Source organism: Daldinia childiae (assembly GCF_008694065.1).
Source record: "Daldinia childiae strain JS-1345 chromosome Unknown Scaffold12, whole genome shotgun sequence".
Classification (NCBI taxonomy): domain Eukaryota; kingdom Fungi; phylum Ascomycota; class Sordariomycetes; order Xylariales; family Hypoxylaceae; genus Daldinia; species Daldinia childiae.
The window spans coordinates 691,220-711,932 of NW_022984653.1; the positions used below are offsets into that span (position 1 = coordinate 691,220).

A 20,713-nucleotide genomic window follows, 5' to 3' on the forward strand; every position below is an offset into this window, starting at 1 on the left:
GATAAAAATCAACGGGAAAAAGTACATTGGCCTGCCATTGAATGCAGCTATTGAGCGAGGGAATTTTCAACTCGTAAATGCTATACTAAGTGCAGGCATTGGACCCTCAGGAGTCGATATTACCACATTTCAGGCACTTTGCGAACCTGGTTCCATGTCTATGTTCAACGAGCATTTGAAATATTCTATTCTAGATATGTTTTCCGAGCTTTCTGTTCGTAACAGCGATAATAAAGGGCTACTGGACTTTCTTTTCGACTTGTATGAGGTCGGACAGTACGATACATTGAAGGCTTTACTATCTTCACTAAATTGCGACGACACAAAGCAAATAGATTCATGCTTCGAAGGCACGATTAAAGCCGGCAATACTGGATTAGTACAACTTATGCTATCTTACATGCATGGAGCTATTGAATTATCCGTATCCTACCTGGCGCTTGCGACCTATATGGGCCACACTGCTATACTCCGGCTGCTCTTACGTCAAGTGCAAAACAATGTTACACCTGGTTCAATACCTTTCCCACTACGCATGGCAATTAAATATCATAATGGATATCAAAACTATCATAGTAGATATGAAAACTATCATTTCAACTTTGAATGCCTAGATATTCTCTTTGCCTCGAAAATATTTGACTTCAAAGTTTATAACAATGTGGGCATAACACCCCTATATACGGCTATTGATATTATAAACGATCATCCCGACGCCGCATTTTTCATCATAAACAAGCTTCTAGAGGACGGCTGCAATCCGAACGCTATAAGTACCAGGACAACTATTGATGAAGCACAGATTTCCGAAACCGCATTGTTACAGGCTATCGGCAAGAAAAACGAGACACTCGTAGAACTACTAGTACAATGGGGCGCCAATGTGCACGGCACTGCGTATATTACTGTACGCCGAACGCCGTTGCAAAAAGCTGCAGAGGTTGGTGACTTGGCTATTGTCAAGTTTCTTCTTGAGCACGAGGTGGACGTGAATGCTCCCCCGTTAACACGTAGCGGCGGCACGGCTCTTCAATTTGCTGCAATCAGTGGAAATTGCAATGTAGCGGCTGAACTACTAAGTCACGGTGCGCTTCTGCATACACCACCACCATCAAAGATTAATGGGCGATGGCCCATTGAGGGGGCTGCGGAACACGGTCGTTTGCACATGATTGAATACCTCTGGATAGCTAAGGAGAACATATTCATACCCAAGGGCTGCGAGACTGGCTTCGAGGAGAAGTATTGTCGTAGAGCGATGAAGCTTGCTGAGAGAAATGGACATATCGCATGCCGGAATTTGATCGCTGAAAAAGCTGGGTTGAGTATCGATGATATTTAGGTCGCTCTATTTTCTGTCTTTACTATGTCTTGGGTATATTAAAAGGGGCGTTTTGCAATTATTTTTATTATGTCGGGGTTATTTTGATGATAGTCTCTCTAATGGAAACAAATTCTAGTATAAACCATACCTATCGAGTGTCGTATTAGGTACTTTCATAGGAGGTACCTATCAATCTTGGGATTTCTTTGGGCGTAACATTGAAGCCGCCGACTGCTTCTCTATAATAGCAGACACATCTTGCTCTGCATAACCGTTGGCTTCGTAAAGTGGCTTTCCGGCAGGACTGGCATCCAAGTAACACTCAACTCTTAACTGATCGGCTAAATCAGTTCCCCACTTAACTAACGCGGTACCATAACCCCTTTTCTGAAATGCCTCTATCGTACCAAGCACTTCCAAGACTACAGTTTATATCACATTTAGCTTAATCGCCTCAATTTGGATCATTTATGGCCTGGATAGAGTTTGGAAAACGTTCAAAAGCATATAAGGTACTTACAGACATGGCCACGGTCGCCTAGAACGTGAGCATGCGCCTTTTCCATAGGGCTGAAAAACCCGTTTACGGCGGCATCGCTGAAATCCGGTAAGTCATCAACAGCAGGCCACCTCGCGCGCCATGACTGCTTCGCTGCGTCAGATCCCGCTGGTACGATGCGATATATAGCTATCGCAACAGGGATACCTTTAACAAGAATGCTTCAGTAAAGAACATCTAAAGGAAGAACCGCGCCGAGTACGTACCGGTATCTGGACTGCGCACGATCAGACACTCGGTCTTTAGTTCATTGGGTCCCGGGGCGGGTCCAAGGAACTGCTTGAAAGCGCGCTCGAGCCAGAGCCTGCCATCGGGCGTCTGCGGGAAGATGCGCTGCATGTGCTCGGAGCCGAACGCGTCCCACCAGACGGTGATCAGCTCCGGAATGTCGGATACCGAGGCCCGCTCCACAACGGCGGTAGTGGGGCGAACTGTCGAAGTCATCCTTTTTCTCCGAAAATTGAGAATTATACAGATATTAAGTTTGAATTATGAGGGGGTTTGTCTGGAGTTGTTGGAAATAATATGGTAAGCTGAGGAAAATATGAGGATGGAGAGAAATAATATCGGTAAGCTTAATCGGGAGGGAGGTACTTGCTTTATGTACCTCCGGAACACCAAGAGCGGGGGACATTGACCTAGAGGTTAGACGTACGGCGGGGAATTGCATAAGCACTTACGTAAATGCATATACCCACTTTATCGTCATTCGATAAGCTAAAATCTCACATAACCCGTTTGTTAGCTGTAAACGATGTCGAATCCTGTAATCATCTTGAACACCGCGTGTCAATAGGTAAGAACTCATACATATTGGTAGGTTATAGAGTTGGACATTATAAAGTGCCAGTTAAAACTACTAATTAATATATTGTTCTGTATTTAGAATGAGTTTTGAAGATCTCAAAATTTAAAAGCATATTTCTATTTAATTGCATAAGCGATGATCTAACCCCGTCTGCCATGTGATACTCCAAGTCATCGTGGGTTTTCCACAATTTGATGTACATTCTATGTCTAGTATACGACTCAACTTAGTTTTGTCGTAGACATATGGCCTCTGTGATATATAACATATCAGTCATGGTAGACAAAAGAATTAATGCTTCGATAAGGCGGCAGCAGGATAAGTATTTTGAGAACCACCCACGGTAAAAAAAAAAGTACATAGGTACTTGAGAATAGGGGTAAGTTATGTGCATGTACCGTATACGCATGATAAATCAAATTGAAAACACAAGATCAAAAACTTTCGATAAGAAGAAACATTTATCCGATGTGTACAACCTACCGGGTTGATATAGGGCTAATTAAATCCCGTCCAAGTTAATCAACAGCCGTATTAGTAAAGTCCATTTGTTGACAAGGGAGGGAACTACTTCAAGATATGGTGCATATGTTCATAGCGCAGACTTGCACAGGATAAAGGCCTTCCTTTTCATTCAGACAACCAATGGACTAAGTTAATATACGGAATTTGTAGTGTCCTAATTACAATCCTCAGACCATCTCATGTGGTTATGATAGGAGCGGTGTTCCATAATATAATCCTTGCTTTCCAACAATATTATCCTTGTCTAATACCTTTGAAGCTTTATCACTCCTCTGAGTCCGAATATCAGGCCTGTCACCTCTTAGAAACGAAGCGGAGTACAGCTGCGCTTGGTTTGGCTTAACCGGTACAGCCTTGACAAGACCAAGTTTCCCACGTTCCATGTTGGGAGCTAGTCCGTCAATTGAATCAAGGGTAAAGTTGACAAGACTAATCGAATCTTCATTCCTCAACATTCGCCGACCACGCAGGATATTTAAAATCTGCGATTCCTCTGGGGTGAGACTCTTCTCTATTTCTTCAATGGCGCGTAGATTTTCCTCGTCGTTAACTTCGCCCTCTATTCCAAGACTTTTAAGTTTCTGGATAAGAGCATCCTTTTGCTCCGGGGGGATATCAGCTAGAGATCGAAAACAAAACTCCACGGTCTTGGATATTTCTTCTTGTGTTGGCTTTACTTTGACGTTGGCATCGACGGTGCCATGGATGACTAAGAACAGGAACAGTTAGTGGAAGCCATATTGGAAGATTCAATTTTAGTGTTACCTGGGCGGAACAATTCGAAAGCTCTCTCAAAGCTCTCCTCGTCGAAGTCGTGGATGACCGGTCGGTTGTGGTTCCTAATTTGCTTCGAAGTACTGAGAATAACTAGTAAGAAGCGATTGTAACTGTCTGAAACCTTCTTATTATGCCATGAGGCAGCAGTCACTTCATCGCAGTCGCCTCGTATAGAAGCTGCAATTGTAACGGCTGCAGAGAGACCGCCGTTCAATGCCAAATGCACACCTGACGAGAAGAACGGGTCGATGAAGCTTCCAGCATCGCCGGCGATGCGAGCATAAGGAAATGCATAGCTCGAAGCGCTGTACGACCAATCAGACGCTGACCTAACCTCGGTTATTAGTTCACCCTTAGATAGCAGCTCTTTGATGCCAGGTACAAGATCAAGGGATTGGACGTAGAATTCTTTGATATCGTCCAAGCCTGATTCTCGTTTCTTGGCTGTGGCAATCTCTTGGTTCCGTACAATACCTACGGAGTGGGTATGATCATTTAAAGGGATGAACCAACACCATCCGCTAGCATCTAAAGGGGTAGTTAGGCTTAAGGTAAGAATTAATTATGACCTGATGAACATACCACTCAAGGCCTCAAAGTAAGGCGAGCCCTCCTTATAGGTGCCGCGACCGTATACACCGGCACCTCTCCAATATCCCCAATTGGCAGTATTCTTAAGACCCTGGTTAAACTTGCGATTTTTTAAGTATCTAGTACTTAGGATGCCACGTCTACCACTAGCATCAACCAGGTATTCGAAATGTATTGTTCCTGTAGTTCCGTCCAGTTTTGTCCAAGTCGCTGAAACCGGACGTCCCGGATTACGCTCGTCAGAACATGACTCAGGATTTTGAGGCTCGAATTGAATAGTGTCAACTTTGGTGGAATCATAAATTTTCGCACCGCAGCTACCGGCGTGTTCCCAAAGTAAGTTGTCGCTCTCAGAACGAATCACATTCCATGCATAGCCATCGGGTCCTCCAGATGCGAGAAAGTCGGTATCTGATAGAGATTAAATTTGTTAGTTGCATTTCTAAGTATAAAAATCTCGATTGACCTACACGTGTCCGGGAGAGAAGGATCCAGTTTAAAGGCGCCGCCATTCTGGAGAGATTTATCAGCTCGAGGCAAGGTTTTTCATGAATAACAATTTTTTACTTACCTTAATCTGAAACCCATGCTCCCTCCACTTATCGTAGCAGTCGGTAAACTTGAGGAAATGCCGTACGGATGGGAGCATGCTCTCACCGACATGGTACCTGGAATTCGGTTCAAAAATTAAATACTGATCAACAAAGAAGGGACTTGTAGGCAGTATCGGAATACAGGGCAGTTTCTTACCTCGGGAATGTTTCGGCCTCTATCACTACAACGTCTAACCCTTCACGGGCTAGAGCCGCAGCAGTGTAGGATCCCGCAGGACCACCACCTATGACCAAAACTGTGCATTTCCTTGGAATATCTATGGGAGTGTCCATGGTTAAATCTTTGTTCTTAGTAGATATATCAAGGTATGTTACAAAATTGAGATAGAAAATTAAATCACAGAAAGTCTATTCCTTGTCAGACGAGGTGTGTCATGTAGCTCAGGTACCTTCATATATATTTCCAAGACCACCAATGTCAGGGGCAAAAGTCTTTCATATCTGAACTTATAAAAGCTAGATTCAAATAAAAATAAATTACACAGCCTTGTTTAGAAGCTACGATGACCCATATCGTTATAAATATAGCAGATGCACAGGTGGTAAGCCACCTGGATTTAGTTGACGGCCTGCTATTCAACCGTTAGTCTAGTGTATGCCTCATATAGTATCAGTAAGTCAAAATATGTATAAAACATGGTGTTAATAATCTGAACACGTGTAAGATATTTTGGCCTGGACCTTTGTAATTGTTATTGTAGTAGCTACCTAAGTACCTGGTAACAAATTACCCAAGATTACGTAGGTGATATTATAAAATTATTTGACCGGACTATAGAGATCGTGAAAGGCTTGTCAACTAAAAGTGGCAACGTAGAGATACAAGCCATATGTTAGGTATCTATGCGTAGTGGTTTAGGTGCCAATAACCCGAGTATCTGGTTGCGTTACTAGGAGGTAGTTATTCTGGGTAATGAGGTCATGTGGGTATGGCAAAGTCCGATAGGGTGGAGCACTTCGGCCGAGCATACGCGGGAAACCAATCAGTGCCAACACAAGTTACCCAATTAGGCATATGCCTAACTTACCTAAGGTGGCGCTTAGAGGTTTGCTTTTGTTGCATGAAAACGGATGCCATACTATCGGTAATAGAACTAATTTTAGTTACAAGCAAATATTATTAGCATAATGCCGTAGTATGCCAACATATAGTTACCTAGGTACTTAATAGAGTAGCTTACAAGAAGAGAATGACTTACAGCTTGTTGTGTATTGGGCCTGAGATCAACTAAGACTTAAAAGTCCCAACAGAGCCATGTAATTCTACTTCGCGGTTTAAATTACCTACCTTGGGTACCTTATGATCAATTGTTTTCACGTGTATAGCTGTTCTGGCGGTAGTAAAAAAGTCGTAGTGCTTTGCCACCCATGGGGAAAAAAAAAAGACTTTCTTCTAAGAAATCTGCCTTTCTTTATTTTTATCAGGGACAATTTCCGGATGTAGTTTACAAAGATAATCTTCTATATTGTAGCAAAGGCTATATGGGCTTGGAACGTATATTCAGTTTACTAATAATTCTATAAGGTCTCAAGGTCCTTGATCCCTTCACTCTTCAAAGAGGCGGCCTTAAGACCTCCTTGTAGACAGTCTGTGGTACGTATCTTAGGACTTAATTGTTATATTAGTACAGATGTTGGTTATCTTGCATTCTTCCCGCATTTTCTTGTGATAGGTCCCATCCAATGATTCTAATAATAGTTATCCTAGGCGCCTATCCGGCTCTTAGCCATCTCGTATTGCGTCCAAACCCCTCTTGGCGGTGTTGTCCATGTGATACTTACTGATTGAGAAGTTATTAATATTTTCTGGGAAAACTTACATGTGCGATTATGCTAGAGGCAAAGTACGATATTAAAACCTTAATCCAATACCACTTCTTTGAGTTTACTAGATTTAGTAAAGGTCACTTCTTCTGACTTCGTATTATGTGCTAGTGATTAGAGCGAAATTACTTTTCTTACCTCCCTCCAGTCTCTGATGAAGTAAAGTACTTTATAAAATTCCATTTTTAGAAAATAATATACAATACCTACCTAGGTACCTAGGTACCTAAGGTATTCTTTTAGGCTAAAAGCAACTACCAAGTAATATTTTAACTAGGTTAAAAAATATAAACAAATGCTTTCAGTACCTGAGGTACTTAACCCGTTGCCAACTTATGAAGGATATCATATGAATGTTGAATGATTCAAAAAGATACGTTTTTCCACCACCCCAATCGCGTAACTATTTAATATGACATGAATTCAATAAATAAAATACAGTGATTCAACCTATTTCTTGAAGCCTAAGTGTCTGCATCGAGGACTATTCTCCGCCAGAGCTGAGATATATTGTCATTCTCTTCCTCTGGCCGATTTGGGTAAGCTGCCGCTTGCTTACTGCCTACAGCAAACCCTACTTCGTTACCTATGTCCCATAGGCTAGGACGGTCTGCGGGTTCGCTCGCTAGACACCAGGCGACGAGTTTCCCCAATTGCGGATCGAGCCAAGGGTACGGCGCCCCGGGCTCATCGAGCGGGAGGATCTTGTCAGCGTCTGTTGTCAATAATATCCCGCGCTCAGGGAATGCAACTTCGCCCAGACCCAAGTTTACGACATAAGGGCGTTCATCCAAAATAATCAAACTAACCATGAGCTGTCACACTCGTCAGTCTATGACCTGCATTCTAAATTGATATCCTGAGTAGAGCACACACCTTGCCTATGTCCCAGAGATTACTATGTGTAGTTGTGCCTGTGAACTCGATCCAGGACCACTCTCCAGCATTACCAAAGTCAATGACCTTCAAAATCGGCGTAATCGTATGCTCGAAATCATCAGGGGGTTCTCCGAGAACAACTTATCAATATTAGCTCAATATCTTTTATATCGAATACTCGTGAATGTTTAGGTAGGTAGCATACCATTCCCGTTATGAAGGTCACTATGCGATACACCCACATCTGGAAGTGGGCCCGATACCCTTTCTCTCTCTACCCTGCCATCAGTACGCTCTGGAGGGTTCTATGGCCGATACAAAATTAGTGCTAATTATAGATACAAGTACATCATGGATTAAAATACTACCTACCGCCATGGCTATACAAGCTCTTATTACTGTGTACCCATTTATTAGCTCAACGAATACGTTTAAACTACCAGGCGCGTATAGTGTAGGAAATTAGGTACTTAAGTGGTAGGATAACTATGAGATATATAACATTAATAACTTACGGCATAAGAAAAACCTCCAAAGCAAACGATTCGGCAGATGATCTACTTTCTTCTTCTTCGTCTTAAAGATAAAATCTGACAGTGAGCCATAAGGTAGCCATTCCATTGTAATCCACTCTCCCGGAACAGGGTTTACGGCTAGAGGATTATTGGCAACATCTAGGATTTGGACAATATGCAAAGCACCGCGAAATCTCTGTGCGTTCCATGGAGGTTAGCTTATTAATAGTAATTCCGTCTACGCACTTATCGTTTCTTCCAATTTATCATACCATGAGGTAGTCCTTTTCCAGTCTCATAGCCTCCTCCGCAGCCTCTGAACTAAACGCCCTCTTCACTACAAAGTTGTTCCAGTCTCCTGTGGCCGGGTTCTTATACCGGACACGACTTGCAGAGCCATAGCTTCCATGGGCGATGAAACCTACGAAATCGAATCTTGCGTCGGACGAAAAGTACTCTGTAAGTTTGTCAATGTCATCCCTAGCCTTATCCCAAGAATTCATTCTTTGTTTTTGGAAATAGTAAGTGAGGAAAGTTGTATTGTTGTCGATTCAGGGGTTTCCATTCACCATGACCTTGCAAGCACCTTGCAAACGATGATTGCTTAATATTTTATCGCATTTACAAAACTATTATTTGCATTATTCTCTATATTACTAATAAATTAAAACTAACCCTATTGCGGCCACATGAAAGACCTTTCTTTACATGAGAAGTTGCTTTCATTTACCCAATGCATTTTTTAGGCGGTCGCTAGTTTCAAAGCATTGATCCACTTTTCTAAGAGTTGATATTTTGACAATAGCAACTTTTACTATGTATTCTTCCTTTGTATTCAGGACAATGAATTTGGAACAGCGACTTCGATGAGTTAGTTAATAACTTGACCTGACTTGGACCTGACTTGACGGGCTGGCTTAATATATTTTTGGTGTAGTATGATTGGTGGCTGGCTTATTTGGAATGGAGTATTAGGTATATGTGGCTGATGTGGCTAGAGGTGTGGCTCTATAAGGGGCTTCCACCAGGACAGTTCAAGAGGCTTCAAAAGTCAATATATCTGACCTGATGCAAGTCTGTACGGTTAATTGACTTGACTTGGCTTATCAAACTAGCTGAGGCTAATAGGATACTTCTTTACTTTCATATTCCTGTCTTTTTCATTTCTGTATGTCATTATTTAGACGCGGCTTAACAAATATATTATTTACGTCTCTGGGATAAGCCCTCGAGGTTGCATTATTCAACTCATATGAGGATGAAATGAATGGCATTCATAGTATTGCACCGATCTACGAAATAAGAGCCGAAAGATGCAGATCGATTTAACCCCTGTTGCTAAATGCACCAAAGTAATATTATCTTGCATGGTATGATGTAGAATACCTACTGTCGTATAATTGAAGCCGCCCATCCAGTCATTTAAGTAATTGGCGGTGTAATCAAATGTCTATATTTACCAATGATGTCCTCTCCATAATCGTACTAAATATACGCTCAGTCTTGCGATTCATCCTTTTTATATTTCCTCATGGATTAAGTAGCAGCAGTGGTATCAAAACTACCTCTGAACCTGATAACTCCCTATCCCACTTGAAATTCTCAAAGCCATTCTCACCAATTAACTCCCACCGCGTGCCATAAACTCTTTGGAATGGCATCCGAGTCAGACATAGTGACCACCGCAAAGACGGCCTGTGAACTTTTAGACTCTGCTTTTCCCGGGCGCGTGACAGTTCCATCCCATACTCGATACCAGTCTCAGAAATGCCAACCATGGTGAGGCAATACGACTTACTTACCAATATTTAAACTAACTGAATGAATGTAGGTGTCAGAATTGCTGGCTTCCTGCAGCTTGTTTTGTCCGACCCCAGAACAGCAAAGACGTTGCTGAAGTCATAAAAATTGTGAAGAAAGCTGATGCTAAATTTGCGATCCGTTCCGGTGGCCATAATTTCAATCCTGGCTTCAGCAGCATAGATAATGGGGTCTTGATCGATTTGCGGGATCTTAACACTCTAGAAATAGACAGTGATGGGATCTTGAAGGCTGGTGCTGGAAATACATGGGGTAATGTATATACCTTTTTGGAGGAAAAGGGACTTTCGGCGATAGGTGGGCGCCAGAGTGACGTTGGAATATCAGGTTATCTTCTTGGGGGCGGTATGCCAGCTTTTCCCAATCTCCATGGGTTGGCGGCCGATAGTGTAAAAAACTTCGAGGTTCGTACCTAAGCCAAATGCATGATCTTGTTATATCGCCCTCTAACTAGTTTCCTTATAATTAGGTCGTGCTGGCTGATTCGACCGTTATCAATGCTAATGCTTATGAGAATATGGATCTGTTTCGGGCTTTGAAGGGTGGTGGTTCCAACTTCGGTATTTAAATTACAATACTTCACACTCTTTCTGACCACCTTAGGTAGGTGCTAATATTAAATAATAGGTATCGTGACAAGATTCGATATACAGACATATCCTGCTATACAACTCCAATACAACGTCCTCATGTACCACCCCTCGGGGTTCGAAGAGGTCCTCCATGCCACTGTTGAGGCCCAAGAAGTAATGGAAACAGATCCGAAGCTAGGCATGTTTGCCAGTGTCAATCCAACATTCATTGCAATTGGAATTTATTTTGCCGACGTGATGACAGAACAGCCAAAGGCGATTGAGACCTTCCTGAACTTAAAAAGTCTCATGCAAACCCTGGTGCCAACGACCAAAGGTACTATTAAGTCCTTGGTCGAAGCTATCGGGATTTTAGGACCCTCTACCAGGTACTTACACCATTTAACTAATACTGGAAGTTTCTTGATTCTAATCGTCAATAGGAGACTTACGGCAACAACTACTACAAAAGTCTCCTATGACTTCTATGTACAGGTCCATAATCTTTGGTTGGATTCTGCAAGAAGATATACAAATATTAGCAATCTATGGTATAATATCCAACCTACATCTATAACCGCCGTACAGATTGGGGAAAACCAAGGTGGTAATTCTTTAGGACTCCAGAAAGTTCCTCAGACATGTAAATCTCACTTCCCATCACTATTCTGCTATTAGACTCACTGGTTAATAAACTGATATAGGGTGGTCGCTGGTCGCTGAATGGTCTGAGGAGTCTGACGATACGGCAGTATCCCATGAGCTAGAAGAATTTACTGAGGACGTCTCAAAGCTCGCTAAAGAACAAGGCCTATATCTCAACTTCAAGTTCATGAATGATGCTGAGTTTTCGCAAAGGGTACTCAGTAGCTATGGCATGGAAAATATGAAGCGATTGCAGGAAGCTTCCGCTAAGTACGATCCTGAACAGCTGTTTCAGCGATTACAGAATGGAGGTTTCCTTCTAAGAAATCCTTAAAGTATAAACGTCTCAACTCAAAGCATATCTCCTCAATAGTATGAATATATTAAAGCTTAACCTTCTACTCTCTTTCGAGGGCGCGTAGCACCCCATGTATATCTATCTTGTGTAGATCTATACCTAATTCATGCCTGTACCACTTATACCCTGACAGTTTATCTCTAGCATTCCGCACCCGGATATTCTACATAGTCCTCTCAGTGTTTCTGACTCTCTTTAGGAAATAATATTCATCTCTCAGTAGATCGGCTGCCGATGAGAGCTCCTACACACGAAGTGGTAGCTCACCGGACTAAGCCTTTCCTTTCACAACCGGCAGCATAACTAACGTTAGAACCCAGACAAACCACAACTTCCAAGCCCTAGTATCACCTTGTCTATGACGACACAAGAGAAGGTTAGTAATCAATATCCCTCCAGTTGAAAATACCATTAACTGTTCCAGCCATTTAGTTGACCAGAACAAACAAGCTGCCTCAGTCCAGCCTAGGATGCCAAGCACTATTATTATCCTAGCGGGTACGTCTCCAATAACCATCGGGATTGTTCGACGACCCGCAAGTTTGTCTCCTTCGGTGTCTCGGAAGTCTTGTGTGTGACTAGTTGTGGAAAATGCAGCTATCAAGATAAGAAACCATGAAGCTGCATCTCCCTTGCCGGCGAGGATTGAATGGTTCGTGGCAACTTCGAGCGGTCCCGCGAAGAAGCAAGCAATTCCCACACCGTTAAGTATGTTCTTAAGGACTCCATTAGACGCACCACCAAACTCATTATACCAAATATGGAGAGGTGTCAAAATGGCATACGGCAGTAGTCCACCCGCACAAAGAGCAATAATCAAGCAAGAGGGATGTAAATAGTAAAGAATTATCTTTGCTTGTCTCGGAGTGAGTCTACCCGAAGCGATTGGTCGCCAAGGCTTATTTAGCATATCCTCAGCAATCGTTGCTGCTTGCATCTGATTATGAAGGCAGAAGAGGAAGAAATTGCTAGCTGACCAGAGCAGTATCGAAGGGGTCTTTGCTAGAAGCTCGGAGAGAGAGAGGGCGGGGCCCATGCAGAAACCAGGTGCAATAGAAGAGTTAAGAGCGGCAAATAAGAGACCTCCGCCGATAATATGGAGAATATCTCCTGAGCAGATAAGATATACAGTCCATGCATGATAATGAATATTATAAGCCAAAGCATGTGCTGTTTTTGAGGGAAACCATGAAGTGGTTTCGACTAGAATCTGATCAACCCGGCCAGTGAAGCTCATTTTGATGAATGCTTATAGGATACTTTGGAATATTAAGGAGGTAGTTATATGTCAAAACTCGAGATTTCCTAATCGACAAATCTGGTTTGCCAATTCAAAAGATTATAGGTAATGCTGAAAGATACGGCATACGGGCGGTGTGTTTTATAATGACTTAGTTTATCAACTATATGAGTGAAAAGGGGGGGGTTATATGAGGCATATATATCCCACGCTGAAACACCATATACCGTACCCAGATGTAGTCCCCTTGCCAATCATTTCAATAGATATCAAAGTACCTAGTTATTTTCGATCGGATACACCGAGACAAAATTAAGCCTCTTGGATGATATCGTATGCCGGGTACCTAATGACAATGCACCATTCCGTTGTGGCGTAAACATGGCTTTTGATGACTGAAAATAAGTTTATCGTACCTTTTGATCTAAGCATAATTATTTCAGGTTTACCGTTATCTCCAACGTATAGTAGATCTTAGTCAAATCTTTATTTTGATTTTATTAGCAAGTACAGGCCGAACGCATCTATGCGTTTGTGGCCTTTTTAGCACTTCGAGGAATGCTCAACTATAAAGGCTTGATATGTCATTACAACGATCTTACCGGACTAACTTTATTTATACTTCCGATAATATATTAACTAGGTACAATCTACGGCCTATTATAATTAATCACACCGCTGTATCAACGCCATAGACATAATATTAGAATATAATGAGTGATTTAATGAAGAAGCCTCCGCGCCGCGTATCATACGCCAAAACCTATTAGTTGCAATATCGTACGATAATGAAGCTCGCAATTAAGAGAAGACATGAATATTTCATTGGTAACACATGGGTCATGAGAACACAATGCATAGGTATGCAAGGCAATTAACACGGGATGATTTAAAGTGTTCGAGGTGTCAGGGTTCTAGATGAGACATCTAGAGCAAAGAACATGTTTAGTATGTATAACTAGACGTAAAATCTCTTAGGTAGTTAGAGTTCCTTACGGAACAACGAAGTTCTTTCCATGCTGCTTGGTTCCACCTCGTGACACGAGCATTTCCTTTTATATTATTTAATAAAAATAAACACCCAAGTAATGTTCCCGGAGAAATAATAGACCCAAATACCGTAAACGAATTATTGGCTGAATTGAAATATTATTCCAAGCCCCTATCAGCCCTTAGCATACCGCGCTGATACCAAGATCCATTTTGTCTACAGAAGACTTAGAAATTTTTCAGAACTGGGAACACGTTACTTCACTCCGTAAACATAATGATTATTCGTTTTTCAGGTAATGAAAGCAGATTCAGCCAACCATGTTTTACTTAACTGATAATTGCTTCATATTACAGGTATAATATGGAGTTAAATTATTCCAAACGTTATTTATTTTAAGTTTGCCTATGTTGTTGAGATATGAAGAATAATTTAAAAAGTGTTGGTAATTTAATCAAATAACTGAACTTCTTTTAAAAGGGGACATCTTAACATATACATAAGTTCGCGTTAGAATATATCTTACCGTACCTAGTAACAACCCTTTAACCGTTCGTTCTATCACAAATTTCAGGCTTAATTCTTTTATTTATTCAACATTCGATTTTTTAAATAGACGTTATATTAGTTATGTGTTTACTGATTAGGTAGCTAACCGCTGTGGCCCCCATTTGGCATATACTCACTTTGTGGGACACTTCCCACCAAAACATTACCTTTTCAACCTTAAATAATATCATATATATTAGTAATAAAAAACTTAAAACTTATATTAATTGGTAAAAAATTAATTTATGTTTATAATTATATATATAATATTAAAATTAAAATGATTATTATTAGAAAATTAATACTTTAATATATTATATAAAATATCATATATAAATTAAGTGTAAAAAAACGTTACAATAATTTACTTTTAAATATTTTATATTTAAAAATATTAGGCTTAAAAGGTTAAGTTAGTTATTTTTACGTTATATACGAAATTTTATAGTTATAATTAAATTAAGTGGTATATTATATAAGTTAAAAGTTTTACCTATATAAATATAATAATATTTATTATAAAGCTATTTTTGAATTTTAATATTTTAATAATAAAAGGTATAATGTTTATAAGATATATATATTATATATAAAAAAATATAAATATTTTATTATATTTTTTAAATTTAAGATATAAAACATTATTATTATAATATTTTAATATTTTATATTATTAAAAATATTTAATTTTATACCTAATTTGTATGTAAAACTATGTATTTTTATATTAAATAATACTTATAATAATTATATTATAATTAAATTTTTCAATTTTATTAAAAATATATTTTTAATAATGCAACCTTATAAGGTATTAAATAAATTTAGTTTTAAATTTATATTATCAATATATATGATGTTATTCAAGGTTAAAAAGGTAGTAGTTTTGGTGTAAACCTGTGCCACAAAGTGGGTATGTGCCAAATGGGATCGCTAGCGGTTAGGTAGTTAACATTTATCACGGAACTAGCCTTAGCAACTTAGTTCATTGTATTACATAATCAGCTGAGCTACTGTATCAAACGATCCCTAAAGTATAAGTAGCGGAAATCGATTCTAGTTTTTCTATCAACACTGTTATGCACTTATATTTCGTGCAACTTAAAACGACTGACCGTGTCTCTACATGAGTAAATGTATAATAGGATGAAAACTACAATTTATAGTTACCAAACGTACCTAGGGATTAGTTTAAATACGTTAACGTTGAACTCTAGGAGTTGTATCTTCAATATCCAGGTTTTCATTGTTTATCGCTTTAAAGCTGGGTAGTTGTAGCATTTTTAATACCAGTCGTCATTAACATAATAGCTTTATGAATTCTTAGGAGTTTTGTACTTTACCTAACTTTTAAAAGACCTTACCACATCATTATCTTTCCTTATAGCCGTGACATCCAAAACTCTAAATGAATCTAAATAGACAGGTGCTGTATTCAAAGACAGGGTGTGGGGTCAGAAAATCGGCGAGGTAGCTATATAATTGCTAGAACTTTAGCGTTGGTGAACCGGAAGCTATTGTAGGCGGCCCCGTGGAAACTAGTGAAGTTATTATCTTCAACTTTCCCTTTTCCGGCCCGTCACCATCATTTCGCTTGGGAGGCAAATTGGCCTTAAGTAGAGCAGTAAAACAGATTTATACTTCGTGGAATATACTGGAAGATAAAACATATCCGTTTCAACAGTCCTATGATATAATATTAGCATATCTACATACTTAAGCTATGTCATCGCCCTACTGATAAGGTAGCTATCGCTTCCGTTGTTACCATACTATACTAAATTCTAAATATTTGATTCTATTGAGACTATTAAGTACCCTAGCATCCAGCACCAGGGCGGCCCAAGATTATTCATGTAAGTTGTTACACGATTGATACGCGAGAGTACGACATGTCCGAGGTTAGCTACATGAGTACCTGTCATCCGAGTCGTCGGTTGTCATGTATCTAAACCTTAGGAATGTCCTTTATCAAAATTGCACCGAGGCGTTACTAATATGATAATAGATAAACAAATGCTAGCTTCGCTTGTAAAATGTATAATTTTAATAAGAACGCGTTTCCTTACAAGTTCCAGTAACTACACTACTTGGCACGATAATTGTTCGCTTAGCTCATATATAGATAGTATTTTCAGCGGAGCCAAGATTGCAAGACAATGCCGCCCGGGAACGGGAGTCGTCATATATAGTACGTATTGGCCATGCGAAGATCTTTATTGCCACGTGGATTGTGGTCTTTAAGATCTATATCTAGCATCTAAGGTGGGCTTTTTTCCATGTCCGATTACAAGCGAGTATGGGGTTAGCGAGAAGAAATTGTGTAAAATTGGGGAGCACTCCTTGCCTTGGCTAGTTACCTAGTGTAGAGGGCCTAGAAAGCTAGCGCACAGTTCATGATACAACAGTCTCCTCACGCTAAACCGAATATTCATGTCGCGTCAAACAATACCCTGTTCTACCAAGCTTTTCATAAAAAAGAATGATAGCGACCAAGTAGGTGTTCAAAAAATAGTCCACGAGTTAAGAGATAATAGAGGATGAGTGTATTTTGTTAGTATCTACTAGAACACAATTTTGGTCGGATCGAGATTAACGACTAAAAGTACAGCAGCGAGATTGAGTTGCTAAAAAAAAAAAATATAAAAATAAAAGAACGTGAAGATGTAATTATAACAACTATAGTTTAACGATATAGATCTCACACAAATATATCACAATATCTATAATATGATATAGAAAAGTACCTACTTAGCTATTAGATGAAATATAAGTAGCGCGGGGTTGCTTGTATATGGAAAAGATCAGGTTATTACGAACATGACTTCCACCAAACGCTATTATGTGAATAAGGATGGAACATATAATTGTACTTTTATTATATTATTTATCAAAATATTCTATCGCCATGTGAGCGAGTTTTTGACTTGGGTTTAATCTCTTCCGTAGTCAGTGATATATCTACGGTCTTTTTAATCCCGCTAGATAATAGCGGCATAGGTGATGTTACCAGTGGTATTTCATCAGCACTGGACGAGTTTCCTCCCATCGACCGTTCCATCTCATTCGTAGATCTTTGGTTCTTCGAACGACCGAAACTCTTGTGTAAGCTATGTAGGCTAGAACCAACATTCGCTCCAGACTTATTAGTACTACCGCCGCGACTCGATATTTTTCCCTTGGCCGCCCTGAAGAGGGGTCCGAGAGTTGGGAGCGAGGAACAAATTATTAGGATATACCCTTCCGACATCCCCAGGATATCAAGATAAGGTACAGGATCTACATGCATCTAGTTAGTCTTTGCTGATAGGAATTATAAATGTATGAACCAGCTACTCACATGTAGGATCCGTTGCTGATATAGCAAAGGCTTCTCCAAGGGCAGATAGTTTGATAACCGACACAACGAATGCTAAGGAGCTCAAGCTTAGAGCTCCGGCGACAGCGATGCGACTTCGAAGTGGCATGTTTAAGCGCATAATAAAAGGGATTGGATAGAATGCGAAGAAGATATCCAGGAAAGCGGAATAGGCCGACGTGAAATATGCGAGGCTTGACATGACTCTGATATCTACGCAAGTTCCCCCCTCGATGCTTTTATCCCAGCCAAAATCGACAGGATCGCATTGCCTAAACCACCAGATCGATACAGCTAAGACGCATGCTTGAGAGGTGATTCCAAGGGTCCAAAATAAAACCGCCGTCTTTGTGCCGTAATTGAGAATTCGTTTTAGAATAGCGATGATAGCAAACTTCGGTAGCGAAAACTGCCATATTAAAACCGCATTGATGATGGCATTATATTTAAGCGCATTCGTTTTCTCGTAGTGGCTTAGATCGTATGCATGTTTCCCGAGGCCGAAGTTTGTTGCTATTGTGACAAGAATGCATACGACAAGACTGAGGATAAGACAGAATACGGTGATGTAGTCGTCCATGCCCAGCCCCGCCCGCTGATACGTCCCGAAACGCAAACGGCATACGATCCTCAGTCCTACTATGACTATATATGAAAAGGCAATAAGAATCAAGCGCTGGTAAATTGGGAGGTGTTTAACGTACTTGTTGCGACTGCAAAGAGAGACCATAAGACTTGGTTGGCGAAGACATCATAGTCATCTCGCCCAAGCTCAATCATGTTGATAGATGCGTACCTAGGAAGTAGATGTCTTCCGATTGTTGTAACTTATCAATGGCGACTTAGTAGTCAAGAATGACTCTATCGCAAGTTAAAACGATGAAGAAATGCGTCGCCATACACTCAGTAAACCAGCGGTTGCCCACAACGTACCACTCTATAACAATAAACTTAATAAAAGTGAATCTAAATAATAATAATAATAAGCAAAAACTTGATATTGTAAAGGATTATGACGATTTGTGATAATATCTGTAGTTAATTGGCCCACAATATCGGCATTGGCAGCTTTATGCGATCCCAAGTGAATGGAACTCGACTGATTCGCAGCCGGGGTCCCCTTTTCCAGCGTTAGTTTCACATCAAAATTCTCCTATAATCTCGTAATCCACATTTGGCTTGTTGTCTAGAACTCGGAGTGTTCTTTACACTATTTTTCAGGTTTGCAATAGTCACGTCAGTCTTCTATTATCGTTCAAACAATCGGCTGATGGCCACCCTAAATGCTCTCCGTATGTAAGCTACATAGTGGGTAGTAATTAAAGTACCCGGCAAACCCCTTGCCGAATAGAGTCTAGGACCAGCGGATAGATGTCTGTTCTACGCTTAGGCTCCGATATCCCAGTCGACTAAGCCAAAAAGGCCTGATCCCGATTGGGCTATCTTGGACGCAAGTGAATCGAATTCCTATCAACCTAGGTAACGAATCTACGGTAGAATCCAATTCTGGCCAGACCATATTACATTCAGTCTGTCTTACATTGTAAATAAAGTTCCCTAACCAGAGACAAAGCCACCGTCTAAAAAATGCTCCTGTCAAAAGTACATAGCCCAGTCTATCGTAGCGCAGTGAGCGGATACACCCACTACATCGGTAACACCAGACGGCACGCGTTCCTGAGATTGATATGTACTATATAATAACAGATACCTTTTTTACTATGCGATTCTACACTATATTAGCGTGTGATAACCCTAGTGATAACTGCTAGAAACATCCCAGACACCGAGATTCTGGGTAAGCGGCACGTGGCCTCGACAAGCTTTCGCATATGTGTTTTGTGATGAAATTGCGGGCATCTATACCTATGTACGGATTGGCGTATCTTTGAAAAAGCGTTACCTGGTTTTACGTAAATCTACAACTTACGGGATCTTGACCTTAGGAGTTTAGTGGCCGATGATTATGGGCTTTGGCCCTTGTCGCGGATTTGTGTGAACTCCTAGCGTAGAACAACAACACTACATCCTCGTATTTACATATATACCGCTTGGTTAACTCCTAAAGCTTAAGTGGTTACATCGTATACTTTATAGTTATGTTGATTGGTGCGGTTCTCATACTTCCAGCATATGAAAGCCGACATATTCGACCATTGATGCATACTCGGTACCGTTGAAAGGTAGTCTGTAGATAGCAAATGGTGAAAGAAAGGACTTACTGTTCCATTACATGGCAGATAGATCAATATTGAAACCTCACCAGTTTAATCTACTTCTTTTTAGGTACAACAAAATACCAAGGATACGACTCTCTCATGCGGTCTTATCTTGGCATCGTAACAAGCTCTGACCGCCGGAGGGCTGCAGGGAAGCCCCCTTACTTGCTTATTCCTTAACAACAAATATCGTAAGACGCTTTGATCCCTTCTATTGTGACTTCTTTGGAATTGTATCCATTAGTTAATTAGATTCCAAGCATAAAACGTGATTTATATAGTATGCAGTATGCAGTACCTGCATTTGAAAAACGTGCCGGATATCAAGTAAGCAATCAATAATCAAATGTACCTTGTAGAGAACCATACTCAAATGGCCTATGGGAATCAACCCAGGGGTTCAACCCTGTTCGCACATCACGCTCAGACGGGGAAACATGGATATACTGTTACATCACTACCCACTTATTCCAGGTTTTTAGGGCAAGAGAACCAGGAACTAAGTCAAGTCAACAACTTTTGACCAAAGGGGACAGTCGTAGTT

General features: G+C 40.5%; 5 protein-coding genes across 6 annotated transcripts; 1 reads left to right on the top strand and 4 right to left on the bottom strand.

Moving 5' to 3' along the window:
* Positions 1–1,513: 1,513 nt before the first annotated feature.
* Positions 1,514–2,327, bottom strand: GL218_08418 (uncharacterized protein; the record flags this gene model as incomplete). Its single annotated transcript, XM_033585220.1, has 3 exons — positions 1,514–1,746; positions 1,845–2,030; positions 2,090–2,327. The coding sequence occupies 3 exons, from the start codon at positions 2,325–2,327 to the stop codon at positions 1,514–1,516; spliced, it is 657 nt and encodes a 218-aa protein (XP_033440810.1).
* A 1,074-nt stretch (positions 2,328–3,401) lies between these two features.
* Positions 3,402–5,471, bottom strand: GL218_08419 (Tryptophan 2-halogenase; the record flags this gene model as incomplete). The annotated part of the gene is made up of 6 exons (XM_033585221.1): positions 3,402–3,925; positions 3,982–4,521; positions 4,576–4,995; positions 5,055–5,097; positions 5,156–5,252; positions 5,335–5,471. The coding sequence occupies 6 exons, from the start codon at positions 5,469–5,471 to the stop codon at positions 3,402–3,404; spliced, it is 1,761 nt and encodes a 586-aa protein (XP_033440809.1).
* Positions 5,472–7,486: 2,015 nt separating this feature from the next.
* GL218_08420 (uncharacterized protein) lies at positions 7,487–8,919 on the bottom strand (the record flags this gene model as incomplete). Its single annotated transcript, XM_033585222.1, has 4 exons — positions 7,487–7,837; positions 7,899–8,041; positions 8,417–8,612; positions 8,689–8,919. 4 exons carry the CDS (start codon positions 8,917–8,919, stop codon positions 7,487–7,489), a joined length of 921 nt encoding a protein of 306 aa, XP_033440694.1.
* A 1,151-nt stretch (positions 8,920–10,070) lies between these two features.
* GL218_08421 (Bifunctional solanapyrone synthase) lies at positions 10,071–11,788 on the top strand (the record flags this gene model as incomplete). The annotated part of the gene is made up of 6 exons (XM_033585223.1): positions 10,071–10,195; positions 10,248–10,641; positions 10,707–10,797; positions 10,865–11,198; positions 11,253–11,452; positions 11,514–11,788. The coding sequence occupies 6 exons, from the start codon at positions 10,071–10,073 to the stop codon at positions 11,786–11,788; spliced, it is 1,419 nt and encodes a 472-aa protein (XP_033440695.1).
* A 5,694-nt stretch (positions 11,789–17,482) lies between these two features.
* Positions 17,483–18,730, bottom strand: GL218_08422 (uncharacterized protein; the record flags this gene model as incomplete). Of its 2 annotated transcripts, XM_033585224.1 has the most annotated exons (3): positions 17,483–17,871; positions 17,933–18,595; positions 18,655–18,730. In XM_033585224.1, the coding sequence occupies 3 exons, from the start codon at positions 18,728–18,730 to the stop codon at positions 17,483–17,485; spliced, it is 1,128 nt and encodes a 375-aa protein (XP_033440691.1). The 2 variants fall into 2 exon arrangements, with proteins under 2 accessions (XP_033440691.1, XP_033440692.1); XM_033585225.1 differs by having other exon boundaries at positions 17,933–18,680.
* Between the last annotated feature and the right edge of the window lie 1,983 nt (positions 18,731–20,713).